General features: G+C 48.2%; 2 protein-coding genes across 5 annotated transcripts in view; both read right to left on the bottom strand.

The window, feature by feature from the left end:
- The window catches only part of CDADC1 (cytidine and dCMP deaminase domain containing 1), a 34,156-nt gene extending 29,897 nt beyond the window's left edge, over positions 1–4,259 (bottom strand). For 3 of the 4 annotated variants that reach the window (XM_055132030.1, XM_055132024.1, XM_004604615.2), the window contains exons 1-2: positions 4,060–4,259; positions 3,402–3,499 (exon numbers count right to left, since the gene is read on the bottom strand). In XM_055132030.1, coding sequence (XP_054988005.1) covers positions 3,402–3,499; positions 4,060–4,141 — 180 coding nt within the window. In that variant the 5' untranslated portion in view covers positions 4,142–4,259. Of the gene's footprint in view, positions 1–3,401; positions 3,500–4,059 lie in introns of those variants that run through there. The other variant, XM_055132034.1, reaches the window with a different exon arrangement.
- Positions 4,260–18,684: 14,425 nt separating this feature from the next.
- On the bottom strand, positions 18,685–20,429 carry MLNR (motilin receptor). Its single transcript, XM_012931812.1, has 2 exons — positions 19,631–20,429; positions 18,685–19,076 (listed from the first exon to the last, which is right to left on the bottom strand). The coding sequence occupies exons 1-2, from the start codon at positions 20,427–20,429 to the stop codon at positions 18,685–18,687; spliced, it is 1,191 nt and encodes a 396-aa protein (XP_012787266.1).
- Positions 20,430–20,889: the final 460 nt, after the last annotated feature.

Below are 20,889 nucleotides of genomic sequence, written 5' to 3' on the forward strand. Positions count from 1 at the left end.
ACATTTACTATAACTTGGAAGCACCCTAGGATGTCCCTCAGAAGGTAAAGGAATAAATAAAATGAGTACATCCAGATTATGAAGTCTGACTCAGTGCTCAAAGAAAATTAGCTTGATTCCCAGCATCTCACATGGTTCCCCGAGCACTGCCAGGAGTAATATTCCTGAGTACAGAGCCAGGAGTAACCCCTGAGCATCGCTGGGTGTGACCCAAAAAAGTAAAAAAAAAAAAAAAAAAAAAAAAAAGACAGAAAAGCAGCTGCTGAGCCATGAAAAGAAATAAAGGAAGCTTCAATATGTCTATGAAGTTCCTATCACAGAAGTAGTTTTTAAAGATCTAGAGTAAGCAGTGCAGAAAAATCACTTGCTCTAAAATTCACTCACTTGCTCTGCTTTTTTTAAAATTTTAACTGAATCACTGTGAGATAGTTACAAAGTTGTTTATGATTTGTTTCAGTCCTACAATGTTCCAACATCCCTCCCCCTTCATCAGTATCCCTTTCCCACCACCAACGTCCCCAGTTTCCTTCCTGCCACAAACCTTCTCCCCAAGTTTGCCTCAAAGTCAGGCACTTTCTTTCCCCCCTCTCTCCTTATCTCCTCTCGCCCTCCCTCCCCTCTTCTTTGGACTTACTCTGCTCTTTAAACTGAAACCAAACCCTCGGACTCCACCATCTTGACACAATTCCAAGAATGAGAATACACCTGAGAGCTGATAAAAGTGAACTTTTCCCTACCTTGTAACCCTTCACCTGCCTGTCACCTTTTTCTTTTTCTCTCTAGAAGAACTTCCCAGCATTCATGGGACATTATTTTGTGTTTCTAACCTGAAATTGCTGTCCGCTGAATTGTAATTTTTTACTATTCCTAGGCAGACATTTTGACTTGCTGCTAACTTAACTGTTCTCTTAATTAAAATTAATACATAGTTAAAGGAATCTGACAATACTGGAAGTTATATGATTACAATATAATAGTCCAGAAAAGGCAAAACTCTAAAAGTAATAAAAAGGCAAAAAAGACAAGCGGTTGCCAGAAGTAGTTGTAGGCAGCATGCGTGTGTGTGTGTGTGTGTGTGTGAGTAGGAGGCGAAGGGGGGTTGGTTAATGCATAAGTGAAGCACACAGAATATTAGGACAATGAAATACAGTGTATGATGCCATATGATGGATACATGTCATTACAGATCTGTCCAAACCCATGGAATGTATAATGGCAAAAGTGAATTATAATATGAATTTTAGACACTGGTGATTATGTATTGATGAAAGTATCATTTTTAACAAATGAATCACCCTAGGAGGGATGGAGAAAACGGAAGAGACTACTCCTATCTGAGCAGACACCTGTACTTTCCTCCGTTGCTCTGCCGTGGAAGTAAAAGGCCCCAATAAAATCAAGTCAGCAACAACAACAAAAAAACAGTGATTTCCTCCAACTCCCATTTAAATTCTTTAATGTAATAGTGACACTTAGGTGATAAAACCCAATTCTCTTGGAAGAAAATTTTCCTACTGATCCATTCCTGTGTATCTTTCTAAACTGAGGCCGAGTCTCTTCCCTCCATCCAACTTCAGAGCTGACAAGAACCACAAGTACTCTGAATTCATTTCCTTGGAATTCTCTGGGTTGGCAAATACATATTTTCATGGCTCAATTCCCTCTTGCCTCCCCCAACCCAGCTGTGCAAAGTCGGGAATCAAACCCACAGCTTCACATATGCAAGGCACGTGCTCTACCACTGAGTCCCATTCCCGGCCTGGCCTCCATACCTGTAGTGCAAGAGCAAGCTTCCCCGGGAGTACGTCCCTCACTGCCCACACCGAGCCTAGCCTGTGGACTTAGGGAAATTTCTGGTTAAATTTTATAGCTAATGCTATTATCTAAATTCTACCTTCATAGTCTAAATGTCTAGTTTTCCTTCCCACTTGAAAACGTGGACTACAGACACATACATGCATCTACGGTGCCAAGCACACAAAGTAAAGACACTGAATAAAGAAAAAGAAGCTGATTGTGGGTAACCACACACAGAGTTCTATGGAAATACAAGGATACATGAAAAATATTTTTGTGAAAATTCCAAGGCAATCTTTTTGAAGAACTACTGGCAATCGAAAATTTCAAAAAGGCTATTCATAATATAGTAACAATTTTATAAGGGGGGGGAACCCTTGTGCTTAAAAAAAAAGAAAAAGAATGGAAACTATCAAAGTGGTGTTAGAATGGCAAGATAGGTAATTTCCCTCTTTTATTAAAAAATATTTTAAGAATGACTTAAAAGTTTAACTTTAACCTATTTCCCCCATCCCCCATATGATCCGGACTTTCCAAAATTATTAACAACAGCTGAAACTTCCAAATCTTCTCAACTAAAATGGAAAGAACTTAGCACCAAGACACTCCAAGATTTAGAAAAAAGTTAAGAATGTAGCACCCTACTCCAACAGTCACAGAAAAATCAAAAAGGCAGATAGTTAATTACAGATATTTACTTCTAATACACTGGAGCGATAGCACAGTGGGTAGGACTTTTGCCTTGCACATGGCTGACCCAGGTTCGATTTCTCCCTCCCTCTCAAAGAGCCCAGAGAGCTACCGAGAGTATCCCGCTCGCACCGGCAGAGCCCGGCAAGCTACCCATGGCATATTCGATATGCCAAAAACAGTAACAAGTCTCACAATAGAGACGTTAATGGTGCCAGCTCCAGCAAATCAATGAACAAGGGGATGACAGTGCTATAGTGCTACACTGGCTTTTGTGATTATCTGTATCAAACTTTCCCACGAGAGATGGATGTTGGAATACTGTATGACTGAAACCTAATCATGAACAGCTTTGTAAGGGTATATTTCTTACAGTGATTCAATAAAATTAATTAATTAATAAAAAAATAAATGAAACAACCAAACTTTCCCAACCTGCTTTGATCTCTCTTTAAGGTCTAAATAACAGAATAGTTATATGGAACAATAAATCAACCAGCAGTCACAGACCAGCTCTGATAACAGTAAGCGATAAGAATAAAGCACTGCTCTTCAAGCAATTTGCAGTCCAGAGGCAGAAGTGGGGAAAGAGACAAAGATAAAACACCTATATTATGCAACTGAGTGATAATAATGACAAATAGACAATGACCTAATTAACCAAACCAACATGTGCCACTAATAACGGATAAACATGACACAGGCTGAGAGAAAATTAACTTTAGACTGGGGACTGTGACTGCAACTCTGAATTACAAGTATCATGCTAAAGTGTAAAGGTACCTTGCACACGCTAAGGCTTGTCACGCTTGCTTTTTAAGTTTATAAAATTTCTGTGGCCGAAATTGGAGCAATGCAATAAAACTCTAGACCACTGATTTGCAGAAAAACGTATCTGAGGAAGCAAATTATACCTGCGATTTCTGTTTGTGTGCTTGGGGGGCCGGGAAGAGCTCCATCCAGAGGCTGAGCAGAGTGAAGAGGTTGACTTTAGAAAGCCTCGGTATCTGACCTACAAAAGAGAGGGCCAAGACCTGAGAACTTTGCTAATGATAAAAGCAAGGACTACGTCAACGCTGCTGGGCGCTGCCTAGCTCGGCTGCTGTAACGGGAGAAATAAAGGGAGGACGAGACCGGAGCACCCAAGGGCTCGCTCCCGTTTGGCAGGATGCCCGTGCACCCCACTTAAAAACGATCTTCTGTGCGGCTTTCCCCAGTCGGGCCCTCCTCAACGCCGCGGGAGGGGCGGAGAGCAATAAATAAATAAATAAATAAGGGCCCAGCTCTGTGTCCGGCCCCGTCTAAAGGAGTCCGGAAGGGTCATCCCATCCGCCGTCCCCGAGAGCAAGCGCTGCGACAGGGACGCCGGGGCCACAGCGGCTAGCGCACTTTCCAGAAGGCGGTGACGTGCGGGGAAACGCGTCCCGGCCAGTCCCTGCGGACGCGAGCAACAGGCCGCCGGGGGACTGTCCGGCGCGGACCCCGGGTCCGGCCCGCGCGCAGGCGGGAAGCGCCGGGGCCGCCGTCTAGGGCCGGGCCGAGGGGGGGCGAGGCGGCGGGCCGGCCACTCACCCGTCATGCTGCCAGTCTGGGTGCTGACCGACTGCCCGGGTCCAGCGCTCTCCCGCGTTTGCATCTGCCCGTCTTCTCTCATCCCAGACCCAGCGGCCTCTTCAGTTCAGGAAGCGTCTGGCGGTAAAGCATGATCCCGGCCCTAACGACTCCACCCCGCTCCTCCTCCCGGCAACCGCTCCCTCGGCGCGGCCCGATGACGTCAGTCTGCCCGAACTTCCGGGTGCGCGCGTGACGTCAGTGGGCGGAGCCGCGCGGGTGGGACTGGGAGTGCCCCGTGGCTGTCTTGGAGGCTTCCCTGCAGCTGTGTTTGTCGGTTTTGCCGGAGTGAGGTCTCGTGGGGGTTTTGTGGCGCAGAGTGCAGGTTGCACAAACTGTTAGAATGATGAGCACGGCGCAGACTTGATTTTTGGTCAGCTGGCAAAAGGGCAGTGCAGTGGAAACCTGCCGATTCTGCCGTGGTCAAGAACCTGGAATCGAGAGACCACCAAGAAGGGAGGGGCGGGGCGAACCCGAGTGCGATGTTCCCGTCAAAGATGGGCGGGTCCTGGGGAACTTGGTGCTTCTGCATCCTGCGAAGGTGTGAAGAGGTGAAACTGATTATGAGAAACGTCGGAGAAACTTAAACAAGTGACGCTGGAAAAGCTTAGCATATGAACAGCATATGACATAAGATTTATGTTTAGGGGATCGACTTCATTATTGTCGACTGTAAACAAAAATATCCAGGGGATGGGTGGTTACAAAAATTTGGTTAATTAGGAAAAAAACAAAAGAATTACAAAACTGCCTGTGTATCATGCTATTGGCTTAGGAAAGCCGTGCAGATGCTGGGTCTTGCTTCCACTGGAAAAGAACGCTAGTTCTAAGGATTTTGTTGGGTTTTTTCCACTCTGGAAAAGCCCGTGTCCTCTTTTTGAACACGTGCCCTTTTTCTGTCCCTTCACATTTTCCAAAGTAAATTTCTTTCGATAAAGATTATTTTGCTCTACTCAAAGTAAAAAAGAGTTCATTGGAGGAGAGCAAAGTCCAAGGTGGCTCTAGCATTTTGTTGGCTGGAGTACAGTCTTGTTTTCTTTGTTGTAAATTAAAACAAAGAGTTAAAACAAATCTGACGTCTTGTACTCTCTCCAGTACTAAATTTGAATTTTAGCTAAAGAATATTTTTGAATAAGTGTATTAAACTTATTTATTTTGCATGTACTTATTGAACTTACATGCAAATGTCATTTACTCAAAATTCCAATATAACTGGGAATTCAGTATTTTATCCAGTAACTCTATTGTATGCTGTAGTGTTTTCTATTTGAACCCATGTCCCCAACCCCTCCTGAAACATTCATGTTTTGGTTGGATCATACTCATTACTCTGTTTATTTACCTTTTTTCTACCTGGTTGAGTGATTTCTAGAGTTAGCACTGGGATCTTTAGTCTTTATCGCTAACACCTTTCTTTGGGTTCTCTGTTTTCTCGTTGGTGAGGTGACCTATTCCTGTCACCTAAATCTATGGGTCTTAAGTTGTGGCCTCAGACTAGAAGCAGTAACAGCAGCACCTGGAAAGCAGACAAAAGTGCAATTCCAGATCTAACACATAACCCAGCATCCTACTACCAGAGAAACACAAACACACTCATAGTGACACTCCCAGGTCCACTGCAGTGCTATTTACAATAGCCAAGATCCGAACGGAACCCAAGTGCCCAACAAAAAGGAATGGATAAGAAGAATGTGTTACACAATGAGCTATTACTCTGTCCTGTCACTGTCATCCTGTTGCTTATCGATTTGCTTGAGCAGGCACCAATAACATCTCCATTGTGAGACTTGTTGCTACTGTTTTTGGCATATCAAATAGGCCACTGGGAGCTTGTCAGGCTCTGATGTGTGGGCGGGATACTCTCTGTAGCTTGCCGGGCTCTCCGAGAGGGAAGTAGGAATCGAACCCGGGTCGGCCGCGTGCAAGGCCCTACCTGCTGCGCTATTGCTCCAGCCCTTAAGGTACTACTCAGCTACAGACAAAGATGAATTCTTGCCTTTTGTGACAATATGGGTGGAACTGGATGGAGGGTGTCAGGCTAAGCCAAATAAGTCATAAGGAGAAAAACAAACACCAGATAATCTCATTAGAAAAGCAAAGGAGGGGCTGGAGTGATAGCACAGCGGGTAGGGTGTTTGCCTTGTATGCAGCTGGTCCGGGTTCGAGTTCCAGCATCCCATATGGTCCCCTGAGCACTACCGCCAAGAGTAATTCCTGAGTGCAGAGACAGGAGTAACCCCTGTGCATCGCCGGGTGTGACCCAAAAAGAAAAAAAAAGAAGGAAAAGCAAAAGAAGGAAAGAGATAAAGGCAATCAAAAACAAACCTTTGGACTCTTATTGCAGAACTGAAGTTATTAGGGAAGGAAAGAGGGGTCAAAGGGTGTGAGTAGGAAAAATTGGTTTTTCCTTCCTCCCTGGCCACAGGGAGCTTAGGTTTATTAGGTTACACCCATCAGAGTGCTCCCGAGGCACTCCCATTCCTCTGTGTTTATCTTTAACCTCTTCTCTGTGCTCTGCTTCCCCAACCAGTTAATCACCTCTATACCCAAAGCTGTACCTGTGACTTGTAAATTCAAATTCCTCAGAAATCTCTGGATTTGTACTTGTAAATAACATATTGCTTTTCTCTTTTCCTATGTCCTTTGCATTGTTTACTTTAGAGCAATGTTCTTTTTGTATAGAAACAGGAAGACAGTTAATGCTCTGCTTTTCTAACTTGGGAGTTAATTGACTTCGAATAGTATTCACTCTTGGGCGTCTGTTTTCTCAACTTAAGCCTCAATTGTCCTTACTTCCTAGAACCCAAAAGCAGGGTCCCAGTGAAGGAACTGCATGGACCCAGGGCAAGCTATGAGCTACCCTGGCATCAAAACAGGCCAGGCCAAGCACCATAATACTTAACTATAAGTTAAGTGCACGGTCATAGACAAATTCTGTCATGATCCAAAGAGAAACAACTGGACAATGACCCTATGTAGGGTTAGGACAGGCTCATCTGTCCTGAGCACTGTAGTCTGGAATCTATAGTGAGATGCCCCCCAGGAAAGCCACCCTATAAGTTTAATGTATTTCTTACTGTGTCCATACAAGATTGTCCCGTCCAACGGGACCAGTAATTCAGGGTTTCGAGGAAGAGCTACCTGAAAAAGTTATGGGCGAGAGAGAAGAAGGAGACCAAGCAAGAAGCTGTTGTCAAGGTCTCCTTTATTGAAGGCAGAAGCACAAAATATATAGGCTGTAGGGCAGGTCGGAACAGAGGTCAGGAGGGGGTCACGAGGGGTATTTGCGTAAGGGGACTTGATGGGCCAGAGCATGATTTGTATGTGCTTTTTTGTCCCCAGCACAGGATGTCTGTCTCTGTAACAGTTCAACTATTATCTTGTGATGCATATATTTTCAAAATATCCTGGTGGTTAATCTTTGTTTAGGGAATGGCGAAGTTCTCTTTTCCAAGGTTTCAGCCCCCAGCACAAGATGACTAATATTATTAAGTAGAATTAATCTCTTGTATCACTTGTCTTCCCATTGATTTTCGATTTGCTTGAGCAGGCGCCAGTAACGCCTGCATTTGTCCCTCTCACGTGCTAGTGTAGCCCAATGATATCTGCTTGCTCCGGGAACAGGAAGAGCCTCAAACCATTCATTTAGGGTTTTGACGAAGAAGTCTGACCATCTCGTTGGTGGGCGGCCACGTGGTCTTTTGACAGCCCGTGGAATCCAGTTGATAACAGCTCTAGTCCAGCGGTTGTCTCTGAATCATGTAACATGTCTGGCCCATCTGATTTTTGATGTCTTGGCAAACGAGACAGCATCTCTGATTCTTGACCGTCAATGGAGGTCGGAACTCCAGATTCCTTCTCTCACTTGAGTGAGGTGTGATACTCCTAGCATAGCTCTTCCGATTCCTCTTTGGGATACCCAAATAGTGTTCTCATCCTGTTTGCGTAGGGCCCAGGTCTCTGAGGCGTACATTAGTACAGGAAGAATGGTGGAATCGAAAAGATGTGTCCGGGATCGGAGGTTCTTCATCCTCTTAACCACTTCTTCGATGCTCTAAGGCATTCCACACTTCCTCCTTCGCAGTTCTGGTGCCAAGTCGTTCCTCATGTTGAGTTCTTGACCCAGGTACACACAGCTGCTGCATTCGGAGATGTTCGTTCCATTGAGAGCAAATGGAGCATCAGGGACTAGTTCGTTTTTCATGAGCATTGTCTTGTTGAGGTTCAGTTGCAGTCCAACCTTTCCACACTCACGGTCGAAATCGACCAGCATTTGTGCCGCTTGGCTAATGTTTGGTGTTATGAGAAGGATGTCATCAGTGAAGCAGAGGTGGTATAATTGCCAACTGTCTGTCTTCACTCCCATTCCTTCCCATTCCAGTTGTCACATGATGTTCTCGAGGGTGGCACTGAAGAGTTTCGGTGTCACCCTGCAGAACTCCTTTCTTTACATTGATGAACACTTCCTTATAGAATGGTGAGATCCTGGTGGTGAATCCATAATACAGCTCGAAGAGTATCTTGATGTACTGAGTTTGAACGCCCTGTTTGGCTAGGGCTTCGATGACCACTTCAGTCTCAACAGAATCAAAGGCCTTCTTTAAGTCGATGAATGTTAGACAGAGCGGCATCTTGAACTCTCTCGAAACTTCAATGAGTTTGGTCACCATGTGGATATGGTCGATCATGCTGAATCCTTTTCAGAACCCAGCTTGCTTGCATGGTTGTCCTTTATCTAGTGTTCTGCCTATTCTAGTCAGGATGATACGAGTGAACAACTTGTAGACGACAGACAGCAGGCAGATTGGGTGATAGTTGCCGATGTCATGGATGTCTTCCTTCTTGTAAAACAGGACAGTCCTGCTGGTTTTCCACTGGGATGAAACCTTGCATTCAGGCAGGTAGTGTGTGAAGAGCCGAGCCAGTGTATTGATGAGTACTGGCAGCAGATTCTTCAGGTTTTCGGGTCTGACCTTGTCCGGACCGGGTGCTGTATGCGTCTTTACCAACAAAATAGCGTGTCGGATTTAGGAAGGGAGGATGTTGGGAATGACATATCCATCCTGCACCTATCTTTGGAAACTCTTGAGCTCATTCATCAACGTGGTTTGGCGCGAGCCTCAGGCAACCACAAGCTAATGTCCAAGCTAACGTCCAAGCTCGAAAAGCTGTACAGAGAAGTTGATAAAGGAAGACCTCAAAGAGAGTAGAGCAGCAGTATTGGCCGATGCAGCAGAAGCCAGGAAAAGTATTCACAGTGCTTGCCTGTCCTTCGCTAACTATAAGACGAAGATGACTGCCTTCCGACGTCCTGATGGATCTATCACATCTTCCAGAAAGGCAATGGAGAGGATTATTCACGACTTCTATTCATATCTCTTTGATAGCCATGTCCACCTGCCCACATACCAAATTCCAATTTCTGCTGGATGAACAAATAGAATTAATATGAATGTTTAAATGGTTGTTGGACTAAGGAAAGGAGAAATGCACCCCTAGATGAAATTCCGCCCTTGAGCGGATCTCCTAGCTGGGGATCTTTGTCTTAGAAGAGCTTCCCTGGAAAAAAGAGAAGGGCTATACTATGTTGATTGTGCTATTTAGATTCCTGTTACAGTGCTATTAGACTATCGGAAATCAAGGTTTTCAACATGGGACTAAATGTGTTGTACAGGATGTTGTTAAACTCTATATTCTAAGTCTACAGAACTTAATTCTTCTTTTGACTAGGTCCCAGAGCAGACAGGGACATCTCATTGTGAGTAAGATGAAATATTTGTTTTTCTCTCCTTTGTACCTTCAGCATGTTTTTAAATGTTTCATGGCACTATGTTTATTTGCATAAACCCAGACAAAAATCTTTCCTCTCTGCAATAGTGTCTATCCCTAGTGCTGACAGGAAAACCAGCTATGGGATCTCAGAAGCCCTCTTCCAGGGAAAGAGTCGGGGAATTGGTCTAAATGACAGGAGTGGGTATTTAACAGTTATTGTTTCAAGTACCCTACAAACCTCAGGAAGACCCTAAGGCAGGCTGGCTCAAAAAAGCACTGGACATAGTCTGGGCTGTGGAAAATGAGGAAGCTGGAAATCTGCAATGATTGACTCAGCCTGGGTCTTGCCCTCAGTATCCAAAATCTGGAGACTGGGATCTCTCCCAGCCCTGAAGAAGGTATGGGATGGACTCCTGACTGCCAGGACACTCCTACAGAGGGCGAGAGACCTGCAGCCACATTAAGTTCAACCTGAAAGCTCTACCTCTAGTTCATCGTAGGACCTGATCTTCGCATATTATGGCCGATCCTGGGTAGCCCTGATGTGAGGTAAAACATGAAATACCGTTGTTGGTGTATCTCCTGCTTTATCTTTGACCACCCCCAGGACTTCTCAGTAAATAATGGGGTACCCTAAATGGAGCCAATCTTGCTGTGTTTGTGCAAAAGAACAAGCCAGGTTTGTTAAGCTGTCTGACAAATATGAAATAAAAGAGGAGAGAAAACCATGTTTCTGTAACTTGCTTTTTATAAGAATCAGATTCTAGTTATACAGAGGTAATTGAATACTTGGGTAATTCAGTAAGTAAGCTTCCTAGTCTATAAAGAAACTCAATGTTGAACATGATGTCACCAGTCTAGCCAGAAAAGTGGAAGTCAGAGCTTTACCAGGGGGGAAAGTCAGCTCAAAGTGCAGGATCAATTGCCTTACCCCAGCCTGTCAATTGGCTAAGGTACTGAGAGTGGACATCTAAACTGGTTCCAAGTATTCATTCTTAGTTCTATGAATACATATATTGATTTGGAGAGAACAGAGATTTTTTAACAGCTCTTAATCATTTTTCCATCATGGGATTAATACTCCATTTAGAGAATATTTCCTTTAAGCCAGAACACTCCACAGAAGAGGAAGAATGGGCATTGGAGCGAAGTTTACAAAGGGAAATTGAAAATTGCTGACCCCTGGACTATTGTAGTGAAATATTATTGAAGGAAGAAAGGTAGCTTGAGATTTCACCCCTTGTGCAGGCAGGGTCAGCGCCCCTGTGTCAGGAGGAAGCAGCTCCAGAAGATGGAACTTTGACCATTTTCCCTTTATAGATTTAAGTGGTGAAATCTAGGGGAATATGATATAGGTAGATAGATTAAGGAAGTACCCCTCCCCCGAAAATCTTTCCTTATTGCCCTGTTGTGAGTGCGAACCCCCTTTACAGAAGAACTCTGCTCCCTTGGAGTTTCTTTTGGCTTGACTGCCACTACTCCAACTTAGCCTTGAAAGAGGAAGTGTAGACCAGCATGTATGATCTCGCTTTTCTCAAGTCATTACTAGGTCTACAGCTATCAAGGCCCAGCTCCACGCGAGACTTGGAGCACACTGCCAGAGAGAAGGGGGACCAGTAACTCCTCATCCTTAGGCACTGGGAGATCTGGTCTGGATCAGGTGACATAAGACTGCCACCAGAAGCCTCGGTGGATAGGCTCTTATACTGATACCATGATCCTGACCATACCAACTGCGCTGAAGGTCAACGGAATCAAAACCTGGGTCCACACTTCACATGTAAAAGCTGCCTTCTCACCCCCGAAGACAAACGACACTGACCAGTGGTGTGTCCGGACAATGGGAGATGACCCCCTCAAGATAAGACTGAAGAAAGTGACTTAAAGGAACCATGGGAAGGACCTGGGTTATTTTCTGTTTCTGCATGCTCATGCTCAGAGTGACAGCTGTGGAGCGAGCTCCTTAAGTGCCCAGTTTTAGAACTGGTACTTTCTGATACTGAGACAGGTAGAATTAATCTTGATCTGTGCCAATTATGGCCCATGATGTGACGTGTGTTTTTTTCCAAGACCTGCTGAGCATCTTGTAACCAAAACTATAGAGTGGACTCCCAGCAATTATACCACAGGTCGTCTAGAAGAGCCCCTACACTGGGGACCCAACAATACTTGGTTTGCTTGCACGTAACCTCTTGCTTATCCCCTTCCTACTTTGCAATTCTAGCCCTCCGGAATTGTGTTTAATGGTAAAGATTGTGCTACAGGTATTGTTATAGAGGGGGAACTGGAAAAGTCTACTTGTCACCCTGATCCCATTCCACATGGGATCCCTAGTGCTCCTTCTTTTGCTTCTGACTGGGCCCCTGCATCCTGAATACGTTGGTGTCTTTTGTTAAAGATAGGATAAACATGGTTCATCTGGTGGGACTTAGTTATTTTATTTATCAGGAGTTAACACAGGGCCAGCGGGAAGATTGGGTGAACCCCATAAATGGGTCAATATATGAGGAAGATTCCTCATATGAACTAAAGAAAAAGTGGAGAAATGAAGGGCTGGAGTGAGGCAGAACAGAAGCCATGACAGGCTGCACTTCAGCAAAGCAAGCAGCAGGCCAACATTTCTGTTGCTCGAAGACCTGTGTTCCTGTTTCTCCAAAAGTTTGTGGTTAGAGTTACTGGGAAGACACAACCCCCCGCCCCCGCCCGCCCTTGCCCCCCATCCCTACCTGCTCACATTAACCAGTAAGCGACACATCCTGTTGTCTTGTCCTGCAGCCTGTTACTGGAAAAAACCACAAAGCATAACCGTTGGCGCCCGCTAGCTATGCTTACATGATCAAAGTTGGCACCTGCTAAGCATGATTATGTGATTAAAGGTATAAAAACCTGCTGTAATCAGGGCTCGGGTCCTAGTCAAGACTCCACTGCATTGGATGAGACTTGGACCCAAGCTCGAGCTAGCAACAAAGGTCCTTTGCTTTTGCATTCTCACATGTGGTCTCTCTGCAAACAGGAAGCCCTAAACCCGGTACAACAGGAGGTGTCCTAGAGAATCAGATGTTCTGGAGAGACCCAGCCAGTTGTGATTTAAAGTAGCGCTCTGGGAAGGTGATAGTGGCCATGGGATTGGTGTTGAAATATTGAATGCCTATACCAAATCATCATAAGCAACTTTATAAATCACAGTGTTTAAATCAAGTGTGTGTGTGGGGGAAATTAAGTAGCCCTTGGGTCTTTCTGGTACAATCTGAAGTTGGGAATTTTCTGATAAAATAATGACATATTTGCTGTTGATTCCCAAATATTTGTCATTAGTCCTGAATTCAACTTCCCTTAGATATATTTCAAACTGGAGTGCTCTGTAGAATGTTCACATGTAAGAAAACAAAATTCTGTGGTCAAAGGGTTAATGTGGCATTTTTGTAAAATAATTTAATTGCTGAGATCTATTTCAAGGAGTTTCTGGAAACCACAACAGAATACTTGCTGCTAGCCGGCTTCCTGGGATGCAGAGCAATTGGCGAGAATCATTAGCATGCTCAGAGGTACAGTAATGACTTCCTGGTGCCCCAGTCCCTCAGCTCTCACACCTCTCCCTGCCACTGAGTTCAAGTTTTGCCACCTGCTGGCCAGGCTGAACACCACTTTCTGAACTAACACAGGTTGTTGCAGATGGTGCCTTCTCCTAGTTACACTGGGCTCATATTGGAGTTATGAGTTCCTCGTGTCCCATATCCAATCATCCCCTGAGTCTCAGAGCTTTGAAAGCTCTGTTGTGACTTATCATCAGGAAGATGTAGGAGATGATAGCTTTAGGGGAACCAGATGAAATACCCACAATTCCAGCTGATGACATAGGGGGACAGAGAGACAGTACTGTGGCATAGCACTTACCTTGCACGCAGCTGACCTAAATTCAATCCCCAACACCCCCTGTGATCCCCTGAGCTCTTCCAGGAGTGATCCCTGAGAGCAAAGTCGGGAGTAAGCCCTAAGCGCTCTCAGGGTGGGCCCCAAAACCAAAACAAACAAATAAAAACCAGCGGATGGCACAAAGGAAAATTCCCAGGTGGAAGCAAATAACGCCAGGGCTAATTGTAGGCCCCTGGGTGATGTGTGGCGAAGGAAGCAGGTACTGAACCTGAACCCCAAGAAGGGACCAAGTTCTGAGCAGGCCTGTCTGGTATGGACTGAGAAGGGGAGTAAGGGATCAGATCGGGCACTGGGGTTAAGAGAAAAACAGAACGTTCTGTTTGTTTGGGCACCATACCCAGTGATGCCGGGGACTTTCTCCTGGCTCTGAGCTCAGGGATCATTCCAGGCAAGGTGAGGGAGACCATATGTGGTGCCAGAGATCAAGCCCAGGCCAGTCACATGCAGGCTGCACTACCTCCCGGGGCTCTTTGTTTCTAAAGGCAAAAAGCATGGTGAAGAGCTGGCTCCCACACCCTAAGGTGGCAGGACTTGGCGGTGATGGGGTTAACAGGACTGAGGGACTGGCCACGGGACCAGTCACTGCTGGACCATAGTTAGCAGTCCCTGCTGAACAGAGTGACTCTCATGCTCCACCCCAACGCTCACCCAAGTCACATTGTTTACAATCTTTGTATCTCTTTAAGCATTTTTTTGCTCAGGAAAAGTGCCCCCTCCTTTTTTTTTGTTTTGTTTTGGTGCCACACCCAGCAGTGCTCAGGTGCTATTCCTGGCTCTGCAGCTAGGGATCACTCTTGGCAATGCTTGAGGAACCATATGGGATGCCAGAAACTGAACCCAGGTTGATCATGTGCAAGGCAAATACCATACCCACTACTATTCCTCTGGTTCCAAAGTGCCTTTTTTTGTGCAGAAAAAACCTGCATGTATTAGTGTGTGTGTGTGTGTGTGTGTGTGTGTGTGTGTTACTATAGAGGCACCGGCCCCACCATTGAGCCACATTCATGACTTTTACAGTTTCATTTTTAGAAAATGCTAGAAGGGGCCGGAGCGATAGTACAGCAGGTAGGGCGTTTGCCTTGCAAGCGGTTGACCTGGGTTCAATCCCTGGCATCCCATATGGTCCCCCAACCACCGGCAAGAGTAACTCCTGAGTGTAGAGTCAGGAATAACTCCTGAGCATTGCTGGGTGTGATTAAAAAAAAAAAAGCAAAAAATGCTAGAAGGGGCTGGAACTACACCCAGCAGTGCTCAGGGCTTACTTTTGCCCCTGTGCTCAGGGGTCATCCTGGCAGTGTTCGGAGGACCATATATGGTAACAGGGATTGAACCAGTGTTAGTCAGGTACAAGGCAAGCCCCTTAACTCCTGTACTATTTCTTGGCCAGTATATTCTTTTAAAAATGATATAACTCTCCATGGCGTATTCGATATGCCAAACACAGTAACAATGATGGGTCTCATTCCCCTGACCCTGAAAGAGCCTCCAAATGTGGCACCGCTGGGTAAAATGAGTAAAGATAGGCTGCTAAAATCTCAGGGCTAGGACGAATGGAGACGTTACTGGTGCCCACTCGAGAAAATTGATGATCAATGGGATGACAGTGATACAGTGATATTTCCTATCTCCACATAAAATTGAAAATGTTTTTGATATTTGCACCCTTTTTCAGAGGTCAGAAAAAGGAGTTGCAGAGCTGTGGCAGGCCTGGCTTGGAAACCACAGCGGGGTGGGGAGAGGGGAGAGGGAAAGGGCATTGCTCAAGATCAGAGTGCCACAGGTAGGGGCAGAACCGAGTGGTCACTGTGCTCCCCAGCTTGTGTCCAGGCCAGGGATGCTGGGAACATCGGCACCCAAAAGGCTCCAGCCTCAGCCTCTGCCAACCCCTCTAGGGTGACGGCTCATTTGCAGGTGCCATTCTTGGTTCACCAGAGCCCTGCTCTGGCCTCTCTTCTTTCTGGAAGGTGGGGCTTCTGCACTCTCTTTTACCCTTGCTCCCTGCCTGGCCATTTTCACTCCATGTCACTCTTTAGTCCATGCTGGCTGGTGGCTCAGGACAGGTATCTCTGACTGTTGCTTATTTTGCCCCTAGCTGTCAGCTGTGACCTGTTCTCCATGGATTCAACACATGTTGTCTGCTGGGGGAGAGAGATACTAAGGGGAATAAAATGGGGTACCTGAGTAAGGGATGAAATAATAAACCCTGGAACCAGTTGCCAGCAATGAAACATGCCAAGAAAGGTCTTGGCAGAGCATCGCTTTCATCCAGTCTCGGTTCCTCAGGCCTGGTGGGTGTGGCCTGTCATACAATAAATACGGTAAGAGGCTGTATTTAAGGCACGTGTGTTTCTTTCCTTTTTTTTTTTTTTTTTTTGCTTTTTGGGTCACACCCGGCGATGCACAGGGGTTACTCCTGTCTCTGCACTCAGGAATTACTCCTGGTGGTGCTCAGGGGACCGAACCCGGGTTGGCTGTGTGCAAGGCAAACGCCCTCCCCGCTGTGCTATTGCTCCAACCCCAAGGCATGTGTTTTTCTAAGAGGGCAGTGAGGGGTCTGCTCTGTCACCTTAAGACTGCACCACAGGGGAGCATTCGGAGCAAGTGGCCACAACAAGCTCAGAGCACACACGGGCCCCAAGACACATGCTCTGTGTTTCCAGAAGAGGTCATGCTCGCTTGGTGAAGGTTGCTCAGGCCGACTAGGTCTCTGGGATAGAGTTCAAAGTGTTCCAAATGCTGGCGCACAATTCCAAACTCCTCATGCCGATGTTTAGAACACTTGGCCTACACAATCCCCATTAGGGGAGTGGAACTTCCCCAGAGAGGTCTGTTCTAACTCTAAAGGCCTCACATGCCCTCTTCATCCCCTTGGATGACTAATGGGTTCGTGTGTCAGGAGGACGGGGAGAACGGTGGTGGGGGCAATTCTAGGCTCCTGGCAGATTCTGTGCCAAGATTCTTTGAATCAGAATGATATTGCCTTGTGTAGACAGCAGAATAACGTGCACGGGGGAACATTAACCCAATAATCTGTGGGGTCTATGACATCTGAGGTGAATAATTTTATTAACCCTGGAATAGTTCACATATTTCAAACAAATAAAAGCCATTAAAAAATAAATAGTTGATTTGGGGGGTTGGAGCGATAGCACAGCGGGTAGGGCATTTGCCTTGCATGCGGCTGACCCGGGTTCAATTCCCAGCATCCCATATGGTCCCCCAAGCACCGCCAGGAGTAATTCCTGAGTGCAGAGCCAGGAGTAACCCCTGTGCATCGCCAGGTGTGACCCAAAAAGGAAAAAAAAAAGATAGTTGATTTGGACACTGTGGTATGGATTAATTTTTCTAGTGTATTTTGTCATATACCACTAGTACTTAGCAGTTTCTTGATAATACCTGCTGGCTGAATGATTGAAGTACGAACCCTTCTCCACATTCACACTCACCTAACCAGTGGCTCAGTTCCAACAGTGGCTGCAGGGACACAAGTAAATGCCTCTGTCAGCTACAAGGTCACTGGCACATGCCTCTGTCAGCTGCAGGGTCACTGGCACATGCCTCTGTCAGCTGCAGGGACACTGGCACACATCTGTCATGGTGCTGGGATTGAGCTCCAGGCAAAGCCTCCGTGACAGCCCCTGGGGAGAAGGGGATATCGGACTGAAAGGCAGAGTGCACTTGTCTTTCTCCAGTGACCCCTAACGTGGCCATCCTGATCTTCATAGCCAGTGTCAACACAAGAGAAAGGTGCTCTCCACTGAGACAAAGGGTCCCAACCATGGGGCAAGTTTTCAAACACTTCTGACTATGAATCACTGTAAGAATACATTTTATTGTCAAGTGGGAGGGACATCAACTGATCTATAATTGAAACAAAAAAGTGCACAAGTGACATGCCCATTATTCTAGCCAAGCTTGCTACTGCCCATAATGGTTCAGGGGACCCAGACGGTTGATTTTGCAAGCCGTGCATGTGAAGGAAGGGCTTTCTGAAAGCAACTGCATGGCGTTTCCTTGTATTTTTTTCACAGCATTGACTCCCTGGCTTCCCTCTCCATAAACCCTTATTAAATCTTAAGAACATTTTAGTGAACACTCACCAAAGTAACTTCATTGTCCCAGTGTGTATACATCCCTTTTAACATCCCAAACATGTCACTGTCACTGTCATCCCGTTGCTCAATCGGACACCAGTAATGTCTCCATTGTGAGACTTGTTACTGTTTTTGGCATACCAAATATGCCACGGGGAGTTTGCCAGGCTTTGCTGTGGGGGTGAGGTACTCTCAGTAGCTTGCCGGGCTCTCCGAGAGGGGCGGAGGAATCGAACCCGGGTTGGCCGCGTGCAAGGCAAACACGCCCTACCCGCTGTGCTATTGCTCCAGCCTCACCCCAAACATGAAAGAAAAATATGCTCCCCATCTCAGAGGCAGTCATTTATGGCAGCATCTCTTTATCACTTTATTTGTTTAGGATTTGGGGGCCACACCTGTACGTTCTTGGGAGACTACTCCCGGTTATGTGCTTAGAGGACCATACCATGCAAAACTATCTCTCTGGTCCCTGTAATGCTTTATCCAGTTTGAAACAAGCAATCAAATTTCCAGTGACTGGGAGGAGAATGAAGACTTCCCAACCTCCAAGAACATCTCTGAGGAAAGAAAGAAAAACTAGAGAAATGGGTGTAGCCACTTTACCTAGCCAGGGATGTAAGCCAGCAGCGAAGCACTTTCCCTGCCCATGTGAGGTGCTGGGTTTGATCTCCAGCATCACCCCCCCACCAAAAAAAAAAAATCAGAGTTGCTGTTCGACTTGCAAAATGTCATCCACTCTTTCTATTGTTCTTCACAGCCTCACTCCCTTTCTTTCCATCTTTATTTCCTACAGACCTGTTTTTTCTGAAGTCCCAGGACCGTAGGAGGAGGTGGTAGGCAGGGCTGTGCCAGTGGCAGATGTCTTCCTGTTAGAGCCGGTCTCTGTGTGGCTCGCAGTGTCTGCTCTGTCCCTGTCCCCCATGCTGGACCCACCGCTGCAGAGACCTCTGCGCCGGCAGCCCCCTACCCTCAGCAGCTTCCGGGCGGCGGCTCTGTACTTCTTAGAGAGGAGGCTGTAGAGGATGGGGTTGATGGAGGCGCTCAGATAGAAAAGTTGCAAAGCAACGATATTGAAGTACTGTGAGAAGTACATCATCCGGGTGTCTGTCGAGTTGATGTAGATGATTCTGCCCACATGGAAAGGCAACCAGCAAGCGACAAATGTCAGAACCACCACCACTGCAAAACAAGACACCGACACCAGAGTTAGCCAAAGCAGCCGCTTCCAGGAGAGCAGGCTCCACGGAGCTGAACTAAGAATCAACAGCAAGACCAAAGGGACGAAACTTTCACCTCACGATCCCCCAGGACAGACAGAAAAAGAGCAGGTGGCAGGCAGTGTCCACATTGGCTGTAAAGATTGAGCATCGGATCTGCACCACCGCTTGTTGCAGTTGCACGGTGCACCTCTTTCTTCGCGATCGCTTCTCTGAGTGTAATAGGAAACTGGAGGTGAATGTGATCTACCCCCTTCCAAGACCCCTGTGGGCGCCTTCGGCGGCACCTAAGGGAAGGCGGTCGGCTTGAGAGCCTCCAGTGACCCATGTCGGCTCGGCCCGAGCCACGGATCATAGGGGCTTTGGGAGACCATCCCTGGAGGTGGCACCCCGGGGCAGCCCCGCCTCGGGAAGCCGCGGGGTCCCCCAAAGCTGGAGGCCGGAGATGAGCAGCTGGAGCGCGACTCCGAGAAGGAATGCAGGTAGGGGAGGTGAGGGGTCGCGGGGGGCACTTACCTAGGACGCGGATGACGCGCCGGTGGCCCCGCTCCCGCCCCGAGGCCGCGGGGCGTCCCGGCGGGCCCCGGCTCCGCCACAGCTGGCGTGAGACGAGCCCGTAGAGGACGCTGAGGCCCAGGAAGGGCAGCACGAAGTAGGCGGTGGTGACCCAGAGCACGACGCGCAGGGCGCCCTCCAGCGCTGGGCTTGGCCGGCACTCGCGGCTGAACAGTGCCGCCGCCTCCAGCCCCGACGGCGGCGCGGCCGTGCCGTTCGGGGCGGCGCTGGGGTCCCGCTGCACGCCCACCAGGAAGAAGAAGGGCGCGGCCGAGAGCAGCGCCACGGCCCAGAGCGCGGCCAGCAGCCCGCGGACGCGCCGTCTGGTGACCAGCACGCGCGCCCGCAGCGGGCGGCACACGGCCAGGTAGCGCTCGGCGCCCAGCGCCGTCACGTGCAGCAGAGACGCGTAGGTGCCGCCCTCGCCCAGCGACAGCGACAGGCGGCACAGCAGCGAGCCGAACACCCAGGGCCGCGAGCGCCACAGGCGGTACAGGTCGAACGGCAGCCCGAGCAGCACCAGCAGGTCGGCGCCCGCCAGGCTGCCCAGGTACAGGTCGGTGGTGCCGCGCGCCCTCCGCGCGCGCCAGGCCAGCAGCGCCGTCAGCGCGTTGCCGCCCACCCCGACGGCGAACAGGCCCAGGCACACGGCGGTGGCGGGCACCAGCGCCCGCAGCGGGAAGGCAGAGCAGCGGCGCTCGTCGCACGGCAGCGCGCCCGCGCCCTCGACGCCCGCGCTGCGGTTCCAGGGGCTGCCCATGGGCCCCGCGCGGGAAGCGCCGTCCCACGGGTGCCGTGCGGGGACCCGGGCGCCGCCGTGTGGGGACCCGGACGCCGCGGTGCAGGGACCCCGGACCCCGCGGTGTAGGCACCCCGGACGCCGCCGTTCAGGGAGCCGGGCGCCCGGGGCGAGCAGAGCGCAGTGCCCGGCCCCGCCCCCCTCCCCGGCCCCGCCCCCGCTCCCTCCCAGACCCGGGGTTTCCAAGGTGTTTCCATCAGCTTCTGGAACACGGAGGAGGTAGCCTGAGCTCAGGAACGCTGTCAGTTTGGAGATTAATTTCTGTCCCCTGGACGTTTGTTCCAGCAGCCAGTGGGCTGCGTGTGCTACTGGGGTCGGGGGCAAACGGGGTGGGTTTCTGTGGGAACCCACTAAGGACTGCGTCCCGCTAGGACTCTCGCCTTCTTGAGCCAGCCCAGCTTGACCAAGTCAGACCACTTCT

This window comes from Sorex araneus, chromosome 1 (genome assembly GCF_027595985.1).
Source record: "Sorex araneus isolate mSorAra2 chromosome 1, mSorAra2.pri, whole genome shotgun sequence".
NCBI classification, from domain to species: domain Eukaryota; kingdom Metazoa; phylum Chordata; class Mammalia; order Eulipotyphla; family Soricidae; genus Sorex; species Sorex araneus.

What these genes read in the sequence shown, in the direction of transcription:
- MLNR (XM_012931812.1), bottom strand. Translation starts at nt 20,429, where the DNA reads ATGGGCAGCCCCTGGAACCGCAGCGCGGGCGTCGAGGGCGCGGGCGCG. An exon ending in GCGCGTCATCCGCGTCCTAG is followed by an intron (nt 19,077 to 19,630) that starts GTAAGTGCCCCC and finishes CTTGTTTTGCAG; the next exon opens with TGGTGGTGGTTCTGACATTT.